The following is a 22,891-nucleotide window of genomic DNA, read 5'->3' on the forward strand; positions in this document are numbered from 1 at the left end:
CTGCTGCTGCTGAAGTTATCCTATACTTATCTGACCAGAAATCCTTATCTTCTTTCCATTTCACATCACTGAACCCCACTATATCTACTTTGAGCCTTTGCATTTCCCTTTTCAAATTTTGTATCTTCGCTACCACATTCAAGCTTCTGACGTTCAACACCCCAACTGACAGAATGTTATCCTTTCGTTGGTTATTTAATCTTTTTCTCATGGTCACCTTCCCCGTGGCAGTCTCCTCCTAGAGATCCGAATGGGGGACTATTGCAGAATCTTTCGCCAATATAGAGGTCATTCTGGCACTTTTTCAATTACAGGTCATATGTTCTGTGGATGCACATGATGTGGTTTCCATTGCCTTCTGCATCCTAATGCCGTTGATCATTGCTGATTCTTCCACCTTTAAGATCAGTTTCCCACCCCAAGAGTAAGAGAGTGCTCTGAAACTCTGTCCGCTCCTCCGTCCTCTTTGACAAGACCGTTGGCACAATGAGAGTGAATTCTTATATCGGAAGCCTTCGCTCGTCAGTGGTGATTGCTATTCAAAATTTAAGCGGTGACTGGTTTCGAACTGGATCCTAGCACGTTTTATTACTGATCGAAGACGCTATTCTTAGACCATGGGTGCGCACTTGTATTTTCATATTAACCCCCCAAAAAACTAAAAAGATTTGAACGGAAGTGATATGTACCTTTATTCGTGAAGTGATTTTTTCCTCACTATCAGCTATTTTTTTCTTTTTTTTAGTATTTTCAGATCACAATTCACTTTGGTTTTATCCATGTGATTTTAGATGTGATTGTAGATAATATGTGCTGAGCACAAATATACTGCTGAATTCACTTTAGTTTTGTTCACGTGATTTTAGATGTGATTGTCGATAATGTGTGCTGAGCACAAATATACTGCTGAACGATTTTCCTATCAAAACCGTGTCATGTTCTATTGCCAATTAATAAATTCAGTATGATGTGAATAACATGTCTGCAACCTCTTTCCAGTACATACTCTACGCGTGGGGTTAAACTAGCGACCTGCCTGACGACTGGGAAACTTTGGTAAGCCCTCTTTTGTACTTGCCGATCTCTTTAAATCATAGGTCATCTTCATTGTGTAGTACTATCACTCTGAGTGGGGGAAGCGTTCAATGTTACTAATTATTCTGTTTCCACGCCACCTCAGGACGCCTTGGCACAACAAGCGAACGCCGCCCAGGAAGCAGCCGGCGGTCCCAGCTACACCATTGGCAGCTCTACAAAAGTCTTGTGTAAGTACTGATCTCGTGTTCACTTGCTCTCATGAAACGGGAGCTGTAAGTGGGTAAATGATCTTTCCTGCATCATCTGTAACTCGCTGTTTGCACTACGAAAATGTAACCATTGTTGTCGCATTGTTGTCCGGCAATCCCGTCCCTCGCTGTCCCTTTGCCCCTCACTGAATCTTCGTGTTGTGGACTCAACTAGTCGTTGGAAGCCCCCTGCAGAAATATCAAGCCATGCTGCCTTTATAGGTGTTCATAATTGCAGGAGTGTTGGCGGTGCTGGATTTTTTGCATGAACTGACCTGTCCATTATGTCCCATAGATGTTCGATGGGATTCACGTCGGGCCATTTGGGTGGCCAGGTTATTCGCTCGCATTGTCGAGAATGTTCTTGAAACCAATCGTGAACAACTGTGACACGATGACATGGCGCATTGTCATCCATAAAAATTCCATCGTTGTTTGGGAACAATCCATGTAAGCACAGCCCACCCCATTATGGAGCCACCATCAGCTTGCACAGTGTCTTGGTGACAACTCGGGTCCATGGTTTCGTGGGTTCTACCCGACTCAGGAAACTTACCACTATCATTTACCACTTGAAATAGAGACTCACCTGATCAGGCCTCGGTTTTACATCGTCTAGGGTCCAACCGATATGGTCACGAGCCCAGGATAGGCGTTGCAGGAAATGTGCTGTTAGCAAAGGCACTCATGTCGGTTGTTTGCTGCCATAGCTCATTAACGACACATTTCCTAACTGATAGAGGGTGTTTCAAAAATGACCGGTATATTTGAAACGGCAATAAAAACTAAACGAGCAGCGATAGAAATACACCGTTTGTTGCAATATGCTTGGGACAACAGTACATTTTCAGGCGGACAAACTTTCGAAATTACAGTAGTTACAATTTTCAACAACAGATGGCGCTGCGGTCTGGGAAACTCTATAGTACGATATTTTCCACATATCCACCATGCTTAGCAATAATATGGCGTAGTCTCTGAATGAAATTACTCGAAACCTTTGACAACGTGTCTGGCGGAATGGCTTCACATGCAGATGAGATGTACTGCTTCAGCTGTTCAATTGTTTCTGGATTCTGGCGGTACACCTGGTCTTTCAAGTGTCCCCACAGAAAGAAGTCACAGGGGTTCATGTCTGGCGAATAGGGAGGCCAATCCACGCCGCCTCCTGTATGTTTCGGATAGCCCAAAGCAATCACACGATCATCGAAATATTCATTCAGGAAATTAAAGATGTCGGCCGTGCGATGTGGCCGGGCACCATCTTGCATAAACCACGAGGTGTTCGCAGTGTCGTCTAAGGCAGTTTATACCGCCACAAATTCACGAAGAATGTCCAGATAGCGTGATGCAGTAATCGTTTCGGATCTGAAAAATGGGCCAATGATTCCTTTGGAAGAAATGGCGGCCCAGACCAGTGCTTTTTGAGGATGCAGGGACGATGGGACTGCAACATGGGGCTTTTCGGTTCCCCATATGCGCCAGTTCTGTTTATTGACGAAGCCGTCCAGATAAAAATAAGCTTCGTCAGTAAACCAAATACTGCCCACATGCATATCGCCGTCATCAATCCTGTGCACTATATCGTTAGCGAATGTCTCTCGTGCAGCAATGGTAGCGGCGCTGAGGGGTTGCCGCGTTTGAATTTTGTGTGGATAGAGGTGTAAACTCTGGTGCATAAGACGATACGTGGACGTTGGCGTCATTTGGACCGCAGCTGCAACACGGCGAACGGAAACCCGAGGGCCGGCCGAAGTGGCCGTGCGGTTCAAGGCGCTGCAGTCGGGAACCGCAAGACCGCTACGGTCGCAGGTTCGAATCCTGCCTCGGGCATGGATGTTTGTGATGTCCTTAGGTTAGTAAGGTTTAACTAGTTCTAAGTTCTAGGGGACTAATAACCTCAGCAGTTGAGTCCCATAGTGCTCAGAGCCATTTGAACCATTTGGAAACCCGAGGCCGCTGTTGGATCACCTGCTGCACTAGCTGCACGTTGCCCTCTGTGGTTGCCGTACGCGGTCGCCCTACCTTTCCAGCACGTTCATCCGTCACGTTCCCAGTCCGTTGAAATTTTTCAAACAGATCCTTTATTGTATCGCTTTTCGGTCCTTTTGTTACATTAAACCTCCGTTGAAAACTTCGTCGTGTTGCAACAACACTGTGTTCTAGGCGGTGGAATTCCAACACCAGAAAAATCCTCTGTTCTAAGGAATAAACCATGTTGTCTACAGCACACTTGCACGTTGTGAACAGCACACGCTTACAGCAGAAAGACGACGTACAGAATGGCGCACCCACAGACTGCGTTGTCTTCTATATCGTTCACATCACTTGCAGCGCCATCTGTTGTTGAAAATTGTAACTACTGTAATTTCGAAAGTTTGTCCGCCTGAAAATGTACTGTTGCCCCAAGCATATTGCAACAAACGGTGTATTTCTATCGCTGCTCGTTTAGTTTTTATTGCTGTTTCAAATATACCGGTCAATTTTGAAACACCCTGTACGTTCGTCGTACATTCGACATTGATTTCTGCGGCTGTTTCACGCTGTGTTAACTTGTCTCTTGGCGCTGACAACACTACGCAAACGCCGCTGCTATCGGTCGTTAAGTGAAGGCCGTCGACCACTGCGTTGTTCGTGGTGAGAGGTAATGCCTGAATTATATTATCGTCGACACATTCTTGACACTGTGAATCTCATAATACTGTATTCCTTAACGAATTCCGTAATGGAACGTCCCATGCGTCTAGTTCCAACTACCGTTCTGCCTTCAAAGTCTGTTGATTCCCGTCGTGCGGCCATAATCACATTACGACAGTATCACGTGACTCAGCTGAGTACAAGTGACAGCTCGGCCAAAGCACTTCCCGTTTATACGTTGCGTACTCGATACCACCGTTATGTGTGTACCTGCATATCGCTGCCCCATAGCTTCTGCCGCCTCAATGTATTGTCTATATAGTGGGTCATTGGTTGGAGTTGGGTGGATAGTTTTGGCATTTCCCGCTGAAGATGACGAAATCTAGCTTGATTCACTGGCCATTATTTCGAATCGTCGTTGAAGCCATGCGGTGGTGGATACATACAAAGTCTTCTGCGATCTGGGAATCCCCGCCATTTCGGGCCACCCAACTTGAAGGCAATAACTGGGTCGCTCCAGTCGGCGTCAACACTGGGAAGGTTGCAACTCCAATTTCTGTTAGGTTGGCCTCAAGGACCGGAGGTGCATTGTAGTGCATCGACCGAGTTTTTAACTGGGACGGAGAGCAGCTCTCCACACCATTCCGTTGCGGCTGCTAAAGGTGTCGACGTCGAGATGTTCATCGTGCAGCAGTTACCGCCATTATGTGGCAAGTGTTGTCTTCCATATCCTCAGGAGCAGCCTTGTATTAACCGTCCGCGAGTTGCTCGTACTACTTAGAGCTACGAAGCACGCTGCTACTTTGCTGTCGTTATATTTCCACCGCGAGATACGGACACTGCAAATCGAAATTTAGCGTGGTAAGCTCAATAGTCTGACCCCTCTTATTGTTACTCTTCTTGATTCATGGCTAGCTTCTTTGTTGTAGTGACTCAGAATGGTCTTCATACAGAAGACATTATTGTTTCTGTGCACTTTTGTTCTTTTGGGTTGTCCTACATCAAGTCCATTACTAAACTCGCGGCTGCTTTATTGCGAGTGGTACATTAGGAAACTTGTGAATGGGCTGTCTCTTGTTTACATGTCCATTTCTGAATAGATGCGTAGCTAGACGATAGCTCTAGCTTCCCTGCTGTATCTGCAATCAGTTCTTTTTTTTTTTTTTTTTTTGGTCATCAGTCAACTGACTGGTTTGATGCGGCCCGCCACGAATTCCTTTCCTGTGCTAACCTCTTCATCTCAGAGTAGCACTTGCAACCTACATCCTCAATTATTTGCTTGACGTATTCCAATCTCTGTCTTCCTCTACAGTTTTTGCCCTCTACAGCTCCCTCTAGTACATCTTAGCAGATGCCCTATCATCCTGTCCCTTCTCCTTATCAGTGTTTTCCACATATTTCTTTCCTCTCCGATTCTGCGTAGAACCTCCTCATTCCTTACCTTATCAGTCCACCTAATTTTCAACATTCGTCTATAGCACCACATCTCAAATGCTTCGATTCTCTTCTGTTCCGGTTTTCCCACAGTCCATGTTTCACTACCATACAATGCTGTACTCAAGACGTACATCCTCAGAAATTTCTTCCTCAAATTAAGGCCGGTATTTGATATTAGTAGACTTCTGTTGGCCAGAAATGCCTTTTTTGCCATAGCGAGTCTGCTTTTGTTCTTTACGAGGTGACAAAACACCTGTTTTAAGAAACAAAGTCCGACGCCTGGGACAGGAGATCATCACATGAAAACAATGATAGTTGGTCAATTACTTCAGACTAACAAGAGGAGATACCACAGAGACCGCACCCACACCTACAGCTATTCTCCCAACCAACCCACTCGCTACAACTGACATGAACTGCCTGGGAAGGCACCTCAGAAGCCCGCCTTGGAATTCTGTTCATCGGGTTGCCTGTTTGCAGGTGTAAAGTAATTCGATGCAACAGTACGGACAGGATGATTAGTCTACGTGTACTGACATACCTACTCCCTAACGCAAATACCCCACGGTGTGTATTACGAATCGAATCTTAGAGAGATGTTTTATCCACTGATGTGAGTTACTTTTGTATGTGCCTTGTAGTTTTCGTGCAGTATCCTTCTAAAACCCTGGAGGTACTAATGAATAACATTGTATGTTATAGATACAAGCAAAGAGCAGAAGATGAATGGATGAAGAAACATTTGTCAGCTTAGAATTACTTTGACTTATACTACTTGTATTTTCACAAACATGATACGAAAGTTGCGTTTGTGCAACTGGCTCCTTCTAGGGAGTTAACGAAAAAAGAGTTGGGCCAATCGAAAGTACACAGACAGAAGAAAAGTCGCAACAACAAGAAAGAGTTGTGCGACATAAAGGAAAGTCGGTAGACGTGTTTCTGCATCTGAAAGATGATGTCTGTTAAATTTCGTGCCAGTGGCGTAAGATTGACGCTTGTAGTGCCACTATGAGGATGCAAATCAGCTTCGCTTTCGCTCACGCTGTAATGGTCGTGAACGTCAGTTAGCCTTCTGATTAGACATGGAGAGCTAATGCTAGTCAGGAATGCCTTTAAGGCGACAAGACACCATTATGGACAACTCACTATGTTTGAACGATGTCGTCTAATACGGGTACAGGGATCCGAATGTTCCTTCTGCGATATTGCAGAAAGACTTGGCAGGACTATAGCCACTATACCTGATTGCTGACAACGCTGATCACGATAATGGTCGGTGGCAAGAAGACCGGACTCTGGACGGTCACGTGGCACTGTTGAGAGCAAGACCACTGTGTTCGGCGTTTGGTTCTCGTGCATCATACTGTGTCTGCAGCGGCAGTGTGAGTAGCAGTCGGCTCCACAGTGACACAACAAGCTATTACAAATCGGTTACTTCAAGGACAACTTCGAGCCAGACGCCCTGTTGCGCTCAGTCCGCTGACCCCAAACCAGCGCCCTTTGCATCTTCAGTGATGTCAGACGAGAGCTCACTTGAGAGCAGGGTGGGGGTTTGTTGTGTTTTCTAATAGAAGTCGAACCTGCCTCCGTGCCAGTATGGCCGTGTGTTGGTTAGAAAGAGGCCAGTTGAGGGCATGCAACCAACCCGTCTGTGTGCGAGACACACTGGACCTACACCTGGTGTTATGGTCTGGGGTGCAATTTCGTACGATAGAAGGAACAGTCTCGTACTTATCCCACGTATCCCCACTGCAAATTTGTATATTAACCTGGTGATTCGACCCGTTGTGCTGACATTCATGGCCGGCAGGTGTGGCCTAGCGGTTCTAGGCGCTACAGTCGCAGGTTCGAATCCTGCCTCGGGCATGGGTGCATGTGATGTCCTTAGATTAGTTAGGTTTAAGTAGTTCTAAGTTCTAGGGGACTGACGACCTCAGATGTTAAGTCCCATAGTGCTCAGAGCCATTTGAACCATTTTTTGACATTCATTTAACGTATTCCAGAGGTTTTTTTCCAGCAGGATAACTGTCGCCCTCATACCGCTGTTGTAACCGAACATGTTCTACAGAGTGTCGACGTGTTGACTTGTCCTGCTCGACCAGCAGATCTGTCTCCAGTCGAGCACATATGGGACATCGTCGGACTATAACTCCTGCGTCATTCCTTCCAGCATTAGTCGCCTCCATATTGACCGACGAAGAGCAACAGGGACGGAACTGACATCCGGCACCTGTAAAACATGCTTGCTTTCAAAGTTCTGACGGTTACACCGGTTATTAATGTACCAGCATTTTATATTTGCAGTGGCTTATCTTGCGGTGTTAATCACCTAAGTTTGTTACCTAGACAAATTACTCTACAGGGCTATTACAAATGATTGAAGCGATTTCATAAATTCACTGTAGCTCCATTCATTGACATATGGTCACGACATGCTACAGATACGTAGAAAAACTCATAAAGTTTTGTTCGGCTGAAGACGCACTTCAGGTTTCTGCCGCCAGAGCGCTCGAGAGCGCAGTGAGACAAAATGGCGACAGGAGACGAGAAAGCGTATGTCGTGCTTGAAATGCACTCACATCAGTCAGTCATAACAGTGCAACGACACTTCAGGACGAAGTTCAACAAAGATCCACCAACTGCTAACTCCATTCGGCGATGGTATGCACAGTTTAAAGCTTCTGGATGCCTCTGTAAGGGGAAATCAACGGGTCGGCCTGCAGTGAGCGAAGAAACGGTTGAACGCGTGCGGGCAAGTTTCACGCGTAGCCCGCGGAAGTCGACGAATAAAGCAAGCAGGGAGCTAAACGTACCACAGCCGACGGTTTGGAAAATCTTACGGAAAAGGCTAAAGCAGAAGCCTTACCGTTTCGAACTCATTGATGGGGACATGCTGCGCCGAGTGTGGGAGGAACTTGATTATCGGCTTGATGTCTGCCGAATCACTAAAGGGGCACATATCGAACATTTGTGAATGCCTAAAAAAACTTTTTGAGTTTTTGTATGTGTGTGCAAAGCATTGTGAAAATATCTCAAATAATAAAGTTATTGTAGAGCTGTGAAATCGCTTCAATCATTTGTAGTAACCCTGTACATAAATAATTTTTTGGAGTTGCGACTGTTTTTCCCCGGCATTGTATAATTTTCTTCTGAAATGAATCGGTCGCCAGGCTGTTATACTCTGTTGTATTCAGACTGAAAAATTTCATCGTTGCTTTCGTGGGTGCAAATTGTTCCATATTTGTTTCGATATTGAATGACACCAAGGTTAGGATGTTTTTACAGACGCAGGTGCCGGCGGCAGTGATGACTGGACCAAAGGCGTTGGCGGAGTAGCCCTCTCCTACACCATCGAACTTCCCTATGGCGGCCTGGACGGTTTCGATCCTCCAGCGTCAGACATCCTCAAATTGGTGACGCCATTCTTTGAAGCCGTACGCGTCTATGGGGACTACATTGCTGATAACTATGGATAAAACGAAGGATAAAAAGAATCGCTAATGCTGATCATTTTTGTATAATATATGTTTCACTGGAATAAACACAGATTGCTTTGTGCATTTACATTTATGACTATTAGTGCACTTCTGAATAGCAAACCGTTTGTAAACTCCATCCCCTCTCCTAAAATGTAATATGTATTACCACCAATGAATTACTTATTGCAGGATTATAAATACCAGATTCTCTACAAAGACTAGCCGGTGTGGCCTAACGGTTCTAGGTGCTTCAGTCTGGAACCGCACGACCGCTACGGACGCAGGTTCGAATCCTGCCTCGGGCATAGATGTGTGTGATGTCCTTAGGTTAGTTAGGTTTAAGTAGTTCTAAGTTGTAAGGGATTGATACCTCAGATGTTAAGTCCCATAGTGCTCAGAGCCATTTTTTTCTCTACAAAGAACGTGACAAATCCGCATAGACTTATCTTTGAGAGTCTCGTTGGACGAGCAGTTTACATTTAAACACATTACGTATTACACTCAGCGACGATCGTAAGCTTCCATGGGCCGTAGAATTGCACCAAAATTTGAGAGTGTTTGGAGTTCTCTCACTATCTTAAACAGAAAAAAAACACATTTTACTATGCTAGTATTGAACAGTAAAGTAGAATTCATATTCGTGTCTGACCTTGGTATGGAGATGATCAGCACCAATACAACTTCATTGAAAACTTTTTTGTGTTTCGCACCTCGATCGGAGCCCTTATATGATTACTTCGTTGTCCATATGTCTGTCTTTTTGTCCCACTCGCAAACAAACTCACTAAATATAAGGATGAACGGTCTACGTAATATATGTTGGGCCTGGTCTTAATCAAATTTCGACCGGACTACGGGTTTCCAGTCTTCGTTTCAATTTACCTTTAATTCTCAACGTTGCGAAGAGTCGCCGGAAACAGCCCGGGATTCAGTTTTCACGTTAAACTGTAGGTCCCCTTTCTCGTTTCCCCGGCTGGATAAATGGAATAGGTTAGACACATGCAAGCCGCCAAATGGAAAGACTGACCTCACGCCGTTGGGCCACGCGAAATTATCATCTACATACACAATCAAGCTTGTACGGAGCCCTCAGAGCGTTAGTCCTACTCACACTTGCCTGACTTTCTTTTACGTCATTCACGACCGTGTCGTCTTCCTTCCTTAGAAATGGAAATTGCACAGCTACATTTTGTAAGAAGTGCCGACTAGTAAAATTTTTCTTCAAAAATAATGGAAAAGACCATGGAAAATGTGCCATATGAATAAGTATGTGGAAATGGAAAGAGATTAATAATTGCGTGAATAATTAGGATAACTGATTGGAAAGAATAGTTGAGAAAATTTTGAACGTAATTTATGAATCTGTCTACAATCTTGAGTGAACTTTAACTGATACCAACATCAACAGACTTTTCATATCACTACATTTAAGGTCAACAAACATAATTTGTATTATTACGTACTGCTGCAATTTGTATTATTACGTACTGCTGCTTCCAGTAGTGTGCGGTACCAAATAATCACCGCAACCATTGAAACTGTCGATCTGTCTATAAATTCGTAAACACAAGAAGCACAATACTTTTAGTGTAAATGAACCAAGTTCAATAGGTGCCTATCAAGTCTGAGTCATTACCTTGACATTAATTTCATTGTGTTTAGTCTTGAGGGTGCAAATGTCGATCCAGGAACGCTCCTCCAGATACGGCGTTAATTATTCTTGTCTGCACCGAACTTCTTGCTGCAGGATCGCGGCAGCGAGCGAAATGATGAACAGATAGCAATTGAATTTATAACCGTGCGAATAAATATTCCTTTTCTAATAACTTTTTTTAATACTTTTAATGAACGGTTAAAAACACATTCTTAACAATGCTGGTACGACGGAACCAAAGCATTCGTCCGTACGCTACCACTTCCCGAAAGGAGAGGGTGATGATACATGAATTAAAAAATTGAAGAGCGTATTTCTTCATAGAGGTATTTAAAGATGTATGAAAACATTATCCTTGCCACAAAACAACTAGGTACTTTACTGTTTAGCGGCATCTTTGGTTTATAGCTCATTTAATTTACATATAGCTTATATATAAGAAAAGAAGAAAAAGAAAAAAACAATGTGATTCAATGCACACACCAGGATCGCTTGAGATTGGGGCTGTGACCGCGAAACTAGTCGCCAACTGTGAAATATACGAGGAAATAAAACAGAAATAATAAGGTGTAAATGTGGAATTATATTTCAAATATATTCATTGTCACAGAGCAATCATCTCTACCGAAAGAAATTACCTGACGGTAAATTTTGTCTTTGAAGAAACTGCCTGACGCAGTTTTCGATTTTACTTATTACTTTCGTTGTTGATCAATTTTGTTTTCACGAAGTAAAATGAGATGAGGCAGAACTGTCTTACACAGTAAATGTAGCACTCTTGAGTGATTATTTAGAAAATATCTGTGTCGAACATCACACGGCAACTAACCGTCGCAGACATAAGATTAACAATGATCCAGCTGAAAAGTTACTGTAGGTAGTTAAACGAACCAATTCAAGATACAGACTGTAAGCCAAATGGTATTTTAGGAGTGAGTTTCTCGTAGCCGAAATGTTATGTTTCTAAAATGAAGCGATTAGCATTGGATGTATTGTCGCTCGCTGCTTTTCTTCAAGTTTCGTCAGTACTATTAAAAACGTCCTCCGCTCGTGGTCTCGCGATAGCGTTCTCGCTTCCCGAGCTCGGGGTCTTGGGTTCGATTGCCGGCGGGATTAGGGATTTTCACCTGTCCCGAGATGACTGAGTGTTGCTGTGTCGTCTTCATTATCATCATTCATCCCCATTACGGTCGGAGGAAGGTAACGGCAAACCACCTCCATTAGGACCTTGTTTACTACAGCATTGCGGGTCTCCTGCATCGTTCCCCTACGCTCTGTCAAGAAGCATGTGACTTCATTTCCATTATTAAAAATAACTATGAATGTCCAGCATGTCTCATTTCTGCAACGCCACACGCAACTTTTGCATTCCATAGTTTACAAGCTGCAACTATAAGCAATAAAATATATTTACACGATGAATCGGCTAAGCTGTTAGTCGGCTCATATGTTTCCTGAACCGTTTAAGGTATCGCAATGCAGTTTCCAACCAAATTAATTATGAAAAAGTTATCACTAAACGACGTGTAGCGTCTATTCACAACTATATGAATTGCAGAAGTATCGGCTTGGAGATGATTTTTTTCAAATGTAGCTATACTAATTTCTGTTGCTAATATCGTAGTTCTAAACGACACGAATTCAACGACATTTAATTCTTCAGAATCGTGTTAGTAGTTTCACAGAAATTACAATTATTAGAACTAAAGAGTTATCTATTTCAAACATGAAACTGATTGCTGTCTTATGAGGAAGTTCATGATGTTCGATGGGATGTGTGAGTTAACGAGCATTTCGCCCTCATTAAAGTATATGGTCGAAAGAATCAGCCTTCAGGAATTGTGAAATGAAACCTGTCGTCCAGGACCGCGTGCCACAAAGGGCGCAGATTCACCACGAGATGGGGACACTCAAAGGCATCTATTGTCTATTGACAGTGCGAGTGAGACAAACGAGAACTTACGTCATAGGGAAATCCAGTAGAAGGTTTTTGTGGCAAGGGATACGTAGCAGTGTTAAATATGTCGTACCTTTGATCAGCCATAAAGGGAAACATTTATTGAAACTATTTAATTCTGTAGTAATTCAGGGAATGAAGCCACAGTAATTTTAATCTGCTATCCTCCATAAATTTTCATGGTGATCCCAAAACTTGAATATTCATCATATCTGTAATAGTTTAGGATTTACTGTTAAAGTGAAATTAACAAGTTTTGTCACAGAGATCTGAATGCTAAAATATGAACCTTTGGTCGATCTTAACGATCGACGTTTCATATAGAAGCGCATCATTAAAATGACAAATGACGTATGTATGAACTCAATAACTTCATTTGTTTAAAAGATATAGTAAATTTAAATTATCAGTATTTTCAGTTAAGCATCAGATCATCATTTCCTCCACACAAAATACATTGAACGATGATAGCATGACACCTTGAACCATTAGGTAATAGAATATTTGTTGTAAAGTTTAGTGCATAATAGTTGCTTTCGTTATTTATTTATTTATCAGAAAGCGCATTGGTGCAGGCTACTGTCCGTGACATTCAAAGTTAAGAAGGAAATTGTATTGGTTTTCTGTAAAAGAATTTAACGTTTATTATGTAATGGATATTATTGTTACTTTATTTAGAACGTGAAAGTGGTCAAGCTTTGATTATTTAAATATGTTAAAATGTAAAGTAACGTAGAATAAGCTGTAGCCAATCAGATGGACGGCTTCAGGAAAGGGAACTGCGCTAGACAGTTGAGCGAAGATGTTGGGCGCGCGGGAAACGCTGTCGAAGACGGGCAGAGGTCGAGTCACCAAAGGGGCAGTTCGGATGGAGACGCGAAAACGGACAGTTGGGCTGGAGACACCAAAGGGTACAGTTGGGATGCAGACGCGAAAGCGGACAGTCGGTATTTAGGCAGCTAGGAAGTGAAACGGCTTAGAAAATTTCGCTTTGTGTGGTATCGCGGGACTTAGCCTCTGAGCGGTGAGCAGCCGCGCGCCTGGTGTGAACTGTAACTTTTCGCGATGAGATTGTGAATAATCGAACTGTGTCGAAAGGATATGCGCTCGACTGTAACACGAAGTCAAAATACGACCACTTTCGCTATTAGTCTGCTTTCTGAATAAACACTATTCTAACCAAATCGCAACTGTGTGACCTACATCATTTATGGGTGGTTCATTTAGTTCCCGATATTATTCTTACTGCTATTGTATGTTATGTTAACTTCGTATTTCGCAAACTTGCCATCAGCCAGACAATTTAACCAAAGGGTCACAAGTGTCTAATATAGGGCCCGTAATGCGACATGTTCGGTTCAACCCCCAGACGAGTTTGAGCCAAGACATTTCGACGAAGAGGAATCCATGTGAGCCCGAACATCTTTGGGATGTTAGCTCGCAGATCGTCGCCTGGAGGTTCCAACTAGACGTAGCTCACATAGTTTATTTACAAAAGAGTAGTCGACACAAGGTTAATTTAAAACTGATTGTAATCACACTTGGTTGCATGTATTTGCATAGACGCTCAGAAGTTCCTGTTAGATGTAAGGCTAATTAATGATGTCACATTAGCACCAAATTTCACCACAATTCTCCTCAAAGCCACCGTGCACGTTTCTCACCCCCTCACACTCACATTTTACCCCTTTTTGACGTCTCTGCGATGGAGGTCAGAACCGCGAAGCCTAACGTTCTTTCTATGGCTGGCTGAGGACAAATTTCAGACACTCGGCGGCTCAGTAAGGCACGAAAGGGCCTCAGGGGGTGGCACAAATGGCGTCAAAGAAACCACTGATGCTCACACATCTTGCGGTCCAGAACGACAGTTCCCATTGCGATGAGCAATAGGACGATGTTCTTGAGAAAGTGTAACTCTGATGACACCACCCGCACTATTCTACCCTTCACTAAGAACACCATGGGCCTGCAACATCAGTGAATGTGCGGCATCAATTTTTACTCTGGAACCACTGGGGACCACGGCTGAATAAAACGGCGAAGGATCCAGCAGAGACCCCCCCCCCCCCCCCCAGTTAGGCAAGACCCTCGTTATCATCCGCAGACTTTTGTTCAGAGCTTTAAAAATGCACCTGTACAGAGACAGCCACTCACTGATGAGTAGGCGTCGGCGTGACAGGCAGTCAGCAGGAGCTAGCTGAGCAACATAGTGCCACGCAGTTCAAGGCGTAGAAATGGCTGCCTGCCACTCCAGCGCCTAGTAATGAGTGGCCAGCTGTCCTTTTACAGGTACATATTCGAAGTACTCAGCAACGGTACGCAGATGGCACCAAGGCTGTTGCCAGACTGGGCGGATCTCAAACGGACCTTTGCCGTTTTATTCACACATATCCCAATGTCGCCTTCTCAACCCCCCTCCCCCCGCCACCCACTTATGAACACGCCACAGAAGGGCTGCAAAAGCACAAACAACATTTATTTTTAAGTGTAATTGCATGAGTAACACTAAGAAATAATGTATTCACTAATGTTAACACTAAACATCTACTCATATCCTGTGTGGACTGACTCGTTCAGAACCATTTCGATGTAAGAGTCGTTCAAATGAAGTACAGAACACATAAGAAACTAACTGCCGTATTTTTTTGAGTAGTCAGTTTTCTGACTGATTTGATGCAGCCTGCTACGAATCTTTCTTTTGTGCCACCCTTTTCGACTTAGAGCAGCACTTACAACCTACGCTGCAGTGTGGCTAGGGCCTCCCGTTGGGTAGACCCTTCGCCTGGTGCAAGTATTTCGATTTGACGCCATTTCGGCGTGTCGATGGGGATGAAATGATGATGATAAGGACAACACAACATCCAGTCCCTGAGCGGAGAAAATCTCCGATCCAGCCGGCAATCGATCCCGGGCCGTTACGTATGACATTCCGTCGCGCTGGCCACTCAGCTACCAGGGGCGGACCTCAATTTCGCTGAGACAGAAAGTAATGGGACAGCGATATGATCATATACGATGACGGTAGTAGCCCGTACACAAGGTATATTAGGGCGGTGAATTGGCGAAGCTGTCATTTGTACTCAGGTAATTCATGTGAAACGATTTCTGGAATGATTATGGCCGCACAATGTGAATGCACAGACTTTGAACGCGGAATGGTTATTGGAGCTAGACACATGGGATATCCCATTTCGGAAATCTTTAAAGAATTCAATATTAAGAGATTCACTGTCTGAAGAGTTTGTCGAGGATACAACATTCCAGGCATTAATTCTCACCACAGAAAAAGAAGTGGCCGACAGCTTTCACTTACGATCCGGAGCAGGGGCGATTGGGTAGGGTTGTCAATACCAACAGACAAGCAACATAAAGTGAAAAAACCGCAAAAATCACTGTGTGGTGTACCATGAGCGTGTCCGTTAGGACAGCGCGGCCAAATGTGGCGCTAATGGGCTATGGAAACAGACGACCGATGCGAGAGCCTTTATTAACAGCACGAAATTGCTTGCAGCGGCTATCCTGAACTCGTGACCGTATCGGTTGGACCGCAGACGATTGGAAAACCGTGGCCTGGTCAGATGAGTCCAGATTTCAGTTGGTAAGAGCTGATGGTAGGGTTCGAATGTGATGCAGACACCTCGAAGCCATGAACTCAGATCTCTCACCAATTGAAAATGTCTGGTTTCAGTTTTGAGATCATAATAAGTGTGGCAGATGTCATACCGGTCTCATGTTAATGTGTGGAATCAGTTTCAGATGAAATGTGGACAGCAGAATCCTTTTCATTCATTTTAAATTTGGGGAATCAGCAAATGTAGATGTAATTCTTTTGTGAAACGACTGGTACAAAATAGGAAACGTTCTCTCATGATTAAGAAAGGAAATAAATATGTTCAGATGATCGAAGAAGAATTGAGTGAAACAAAGAGTAGCATAATCTAAGTGGTACTGATGTGTGCCATATCACTGAGTATACTTTGCTATTGCAATTATTGTCATAATGTCACATTCATTTTGTTATGTATATTTTTCTTATATTTTATGTCCTATTTCTTTACAATTGACATTGTTAGTATTACTCCAAGAATTACTGAAGAACAGGTCATCATAGGTGACCAGGGTCTGAAATATTGGAGAGGCACTGAGTGTGTATTTCCGAAGGTAGCAGTTGGAGCTGTGATCATGTGCCTTAAAGGTACATTTTTATGTGTTTAGTGCTGTTCAGTAATTCTTATTCGCTTACTATCGTTGTGGGAAATCTTGGGAATGATGCTGGAAACGTAGAAGTGTAACCTTCGAGATGTCAGATAGTGAATAGCAGTCCTGTGTTTTGTATCTTGCGGGAGTGCATCGGTTTATCAGTTTTGTGTAAAATCTAGGAGATAAGATATTATGATGTGATATCTTCCGTTAGTGAAGGAAAGAGTTTATCACTGATCTCCGTTCAGAGCAAGGTGTGCATAGAAGTATTGTAAAAATGGCATATTTTTCCCTTAATCCCTATATCGGCAGATTGAATCAATCACTAAATGATGGATGTACATTATTTTTGCATTTGTTCGAAATAATAACTATGGATAAGGCATGTATGAATGCATCATTATTAGTTACGCTCATTTTTCAAACATATTATCATCGAAGTTTATTGGGCCCTTAGAAGTAATTGAGTAGAGGAAGTAGTTTACTGGTGATAGTATGACAGAGTATTGTAGTGGTTGAACTATAAGGTATAGCAAAAGCGCTATTGAAGTGGAGAGACTGTTGATACGCAGGATACTGTAGATTAAGAATACTAAAATAGATTTTCGAGCAAAAGATAGTGAAGAATTTTGCTTTATTTGCCCATCATAGCTGAAATGTTATATGGAAATGTCGACTATATACACTAATGACTATTTTTAGTATGTCTTCATGTTTTTTGTAAAGTTTGGTATTGTTCGCATTGATCATGTAATGTTTAGGAATTTTAAGTCTTATGGTCTTTTGCTTTGCACACTGAAGAACAAAAAGACGAAAAGAGAGAAAATTGACAAATCAAAGCTAGGTTAAGAAACACTATAACCGTTGACAGACGATCAAGAGTACTATCTCAATGAGATGATGGATGGTCAGCTGTACAAAATTCGGCAACAGATGACACAATCCAGTTCACATCACTTATCCATGATGCTCACAGAGATAACGCACTATAGTGACCTGTGAACTGATGTTGGCATGCACATGTGGTGCGCACTAGTTGGCTATAATGAGAATCAGGAAGTGTGATGTGAGGCCATACAAGAGTGTATGTACCAATGTATTACATGGACAGCCCCACAACTGCTGGCGCAGAACATGATGGGTATGTTTCCGTATCGGCAACATTCCAACTGAAAGCCCTGGAGTCCTTCAACAACTGTTGGCGGCCATAATCTCTATTGTCCATGATACATCGCCCAACATCGACTGATGAACGTATGCGGGATACTGTAAATTAAGAATACTAAAATAGATTTTGGAGCCAAAGACATTGTGGAATTTTGCTTTACTTGCCCATCACAGTTGAAACGTTATGTGGAAATGTCGACTATATACACTAATGACTATGTTTAAACACTCCAATAATTAGTGACATCTTCGGAGTTTGAAGCCATCCCTAACAAAGAAAAGTCCCCCACTGTCCTATCCGATTAGTGTCTGTGTGGATGTGTGGTTTACTGTTTCTCCCTTCTTACGTACTGAACGATATTCGTGTGGCTTGTGACAACATAAACAGTTTTTCTATTTCAAGTCAGACTTTTATCTCATTTTTCCGTTTGTTTAAAACAGAAGCTAGTAGGACCAGGCCTAATTTTGATTGTAACTGAAGCTCAGTTAAATTTTGTTTCTGTGTATGTACTCAAAGCTGCATTGATAAGATAAAATACATTTTGATAGGAGATCTTACCTGTTGCTTTATGGTAAAATGTATTTTGTGTACTAGTAGAAAGACAAATGGTTCGTTCCCCAACCACTAGGGCACTTTTCCCACATCTAAATAAACAATCAGTGGCTTAATACATTTCAGTCAGATTTGTATCTCTCTTCTCAAGGTGTTCTTTAGGTCAGTCTATTGCACGTCAGGAGCACCAAGACAGTGAGAGTCATTACTTAAGCCACGCTACGTTTAGTATCATTGAAGATTGTTACTACACCATAAACACTTGATTTTATGAAGAGAAGAGTAAGGAGACAGGTCTTTTATTTCAGTAAAGTGAACAGTTTATCTTTCATTAACTGTGAGTGTTAGATAGAAACTATAATTCAAGCAATGAATAAATTAATATATTCCCATGCGTTACTTATTTTATTTTGTGTGGTGAATATCATTTCGTTTGTATTGAGCATATACAAGAAATAAATTACAGGAAAGTCTAACGCTATAAGTACAGCGAAAAACATGGTGAACCATTCTTAGAAATGAGTGAGGAAGTGACTAAATAAGGCCATTTTTCACGATTACCTTTCACGCATCGCGGAACTACAGCGCACTCAGTGGAAGTCACTTGTTTGATCACAGACATACAGTCACTTGTCACCTCTTTCTCCTAAAACGACATGTATTTGATAATGCATCAGTATTTTAATCAGATCCCAGCTATCTACAAGCACTACTATTGGCTTCATACAATTGGGAACTCTGTCAGAAGTCGGGTCAGGTAAAATCGAATCGTCTTTGGCTATCTTTGTACGCAGATTTCACATGCAGAAGAGGGGGCCTGTTCTTCAAATGTAACTTAAAACACGTCTTGAATCCGTCTCAGTACTAGGTGTCTATAATATCTGATACGTTAGCATGCATAGGGGGCGCACATTGGTTGGCGACAGTGATGATAGGACAACTGCTAAGACGTTAGGGAAATCGCTTCCACGGTGCTACAGGGAGCAGTCGAGGGTAAAAATTATACAGGCAATCAGAAATTGGAAGACAGCCAGCAAATACACTGAGGTGAGACAAGTCATGGGATATCTCCAAATAACATGTCGGACCTCCTTTTGCCCTGCGTACTGCAGCAACTCGACCTGCTGTGGACTCAACAAGTCGTTGGAAGTCCCCTGAGGGACCCAGGGCAGCAGTAGAACATTTTATGTATCCAGGACCTGCAACATGCGGTCGTGCATTATCCTGCTGAAATGTAGGGTTTTGCAGGGATCGAATGAAGGGTAGAGCCACGGGTCGTAACACATCTGAAATGTAACGTCCACTGTTCAGAGTTCTGTCAATACGAACAAGAGGTGACCGAGACGTGTAACCAATGGCACCCCATACTATCACTCCGGGTGATACGCCAGTATGGCGATAACGAATACACGCTTCCAATGCGCATTCACCGCGATGTCGCCAAACACGGATGCGACCATCATGATGCTGTAAACAGAACCTGGATTCATCCGAAAAAATGACTTTTGCCATTCGTGCAACCAGGTTCGTCGTTGTGTACACCATCACAGGCACTTCTGTCTGTGATGCAGCGTCGAGGGTAACCGCAGCCACGGTTTCCGAACTGATAGTCTACGCTGCTGCAAACGTTGTCGAACTGTTGGTGCAGATGGTTGTTGTCATGCAAACGTCCCCATCTGTTGACTCAGGGATCGAGGCGTGGCTGCACGATCCGTTACAGCCATGCGGATAAAATGCCTGTCAGCTCGACTGATAGTGATACGAGGCCGTTGGGATCCAGCACGGCGTTCCGTATTACCCTCGTGAACCCACCGATTCCATATTCTGCTGACAGTCAGTGGACCTCGAACAACGCGAGCAGCAATGTCGCGCTACGATAAACCGCAATCGCGATAGGCTACAATTCGACCTTTATAAAAGATGGAAACGTGATGGTACGCATTCCTCCTCCTTACACGAGGCATCACAACAACGTTTCACCAGGCAATGCCGGTCAACTGCTGTTGAGAAATCGGTTGGAAACTTTCCTCATGTCGGCACGTTGTAGGTGTCCCCACCGGTGCCAAGCTTGTGTGAATGCTCTGAAAAGCTAATCATTTGCATATCACAGCATCTTCTTCCTGTCTGTTAAATTTCGCGTCTGTAGCACGTCATCTTCGTGGTGTAGCAATTTTAATGGCCAGTAGTGTATAAATTGTAAGTCCTCCTACCTGCTTCAATGCTACTGCCACAATGTGGCTGCTCATATTCTGTTAATAACAGGTTAACAGCACTCTCTTTGCTTCCTTCCTCAAATACTCACTTGGTTGCAGATATCCCTGTATCAGAAAAACGAAAACGCTCGTAAAACCTCTTCTTCTTCCTAATCTCACATTCACCACTTATTAAATCATCGTAACGTTCAGTGGAAGTTTAACTACAGCGTATATTTTTCAGCTGTTGCCCTACACTGTCCAAACAACAACAAAAGAAATTACCTTCTAACAGCCTGAATCTGTGGGGAACCAATACTAAAAATCACTTCCCTTTTTTTTGTAAAGCAATACCAGTTAAGTCCGGTACCTAAAGATGCACATTTTTATTTCCTCTACCGGGAGGGAGTCAGCAACCATGTAACAATTACAGGAAATTTGTCCAGGATGAGTCATAATGTTGTGCAATATTTCTCAAACGCTGCTGGCGGGTAACATATTGCATTGTTATTGCTCTGTGTTCGTGAGTTAAGGCATGACTGTTCGCTTAGAGACAACGTCGTAACATGGCCTTATATGGCAGCTTTGCTTTTCTTGGCCGCTGATTGGTCTAAAACTGTGAGACAGACACTGTGACCGATAGAGACTCGAGTGATGTCCGCTGATGTGAGTGGTCGCGAGCGCAGGGTAGTGGGTCGCTATAGTTAGTATTCTTCTCAGAAGTACGTTCTCTGCTTATATGGTTATTATTTATTGTAATTTTATTGATTCAGTAATATTCAGCAGTGACATACATTACAGATGGTGAGCTTTAGGATGGTGAGTGACAAAGTAGTCACTCATGTAGAATGTTATTTAATATATTCAGATTGTGTTTTGAGCAGTATTGTGGCAAGAATTGCAACGCTAAACAAATTAATGGCATTTTGATAGAGAACAAACAATGCATTTACCTTAATAGTGTTCAAAAGTCATTATTTATATATATATATATATATATATATATATATATATATATATATATCAGTTCAAGATATCCAGTATTACAAATTTACTCTCTCTGATGGACACACGTCCAGATCATCCGCTCTCAAAACTCCGCCATCTCTCTCCCCACATCCACCACTGCTGGCGGCTCACCTCCAACTGCGCAACTCTACGCGCTGTTATCAGCCAACTGCCCAACACTACAATAGCAAATTCCAACAATGCAAACCAGCCACAGACTGCACACAGCACAGTCAGTGATTTTCATATAGAGCGCTACATGGCGTTACCAACATAAAAACCTAAACAGCCAACTTAGATAGCCCCCATGCTCTGCACAAAAAAAATTTTCCAATTGTTTTGGGCAGTGGCCAATACAGATTTGAAAAAAATTTTTATAACTGCAATAACAAAGATATCAAATGCACACACTTATTGATACACTGTTGGTCAAAAGCAAAGATTTTCTCACAGTTCATAAAGACAGTCCTGATCATTCGTCACAGTAAAATTTCAGTTTTTTTTTCAAAGTCTGAGCAGTAAAAGAAAATGCACACGGAAGTAGTGGATTTCCATGCAGTCTTGAAGAAGTAGAGTTGTCCTTCCAATGAAAAGACAATGCTGAATCTTGACATGCAGACAGGTAATGGGCCACAACAGAGCAAACCCACAGCAGAGTCAGTCGAAATTTTGAAGTTCATCGCAGAGTAGACCCACTGTAGTCCTGGTAGAGATTACGGTATTGGTGTGCCACCAGAGGTGCAGACCCACCGCAGTCCTTGTAGAAATAATGGTATTGGTGGGCCATCAAGTATGCAGACCCACTGTAGTCCCTGTAAAGACGGCCAGCAGCCATCTGTTTCGACTGTGCAGATGCACAATCACCATCGAAGAGTCTTGTACTATACAGCAAGTCCATAAACCACCACTTGTGCATTCACAAACCTGACATTGTAAAAACAAATAACTGCATCCCTGACAAGAAGAGTCCAGATATTACCACCGCCACATTATCACATCTTACAGAATAGAAGTGTTGCTACAATATATGTTATTTATGAACAACTTGCAATAAATAACAAATTCAGTACCAGCAAAGTTTGGAAAGGCTCACTAATCTTACACTAAAGACTTAACTGAAAAGCTTATCACAAGATCTTTCCTTTTCTTATGCCACATTTTAGGCAATCTCTACATCCTTCCTTTTCACTGACCATGTAATTACCACATTTCAACAGATGACCTGAACCTTGAATAGGTAGATGAAATCTTTTCAGAATCTGCTCTACTAGAAAGATGATAGTAAAGAGATCTATACTGAAATATAGATAGAAGTAGAATG

General features: G+C 42.8%; 1 protein-coding gene across 1 annotated transcript in view; it reads left to right on the plus strand.

Moving 5' to 3' along the window:
- Positions 1-8,836, plus strand: part of LOC126482100 (carboxypeptidase B-like) — a 166,674-nt gene extending 157,838 nt beyond the window's left edge. The window contains 3 exon segments of the mRNA XM_050106076.1: positions 1,000-1,056; positions 1,181-1,265; positions 8,646-8,836. Of these exon segments, the coding sequence (XP_049962033.1) occupies positions 1,000-1,056; positions 1,181-1,265; positions 8,646-8,836 (333 nt within the window).
- The last annotated feature ends 14,055 nt before the right edge of the window (positions 8,837-22,891 follow it).

Source organism: Schistocerca serialis, chromosome 5, assembly GCF_023864345.2.
Source record: "Schistocerca serialis cubense isolate TAMUIC-IGC-003099 chromosome 5, iqSchSeri2.2, whole genome shotgun sequence".
Taxonomy (NCBI): Eukaryota; Metazoa; Arthropoda; class Insecta; order Orthoptera; family Acrididae; genus Schistocerca; species Schistocerca serialis.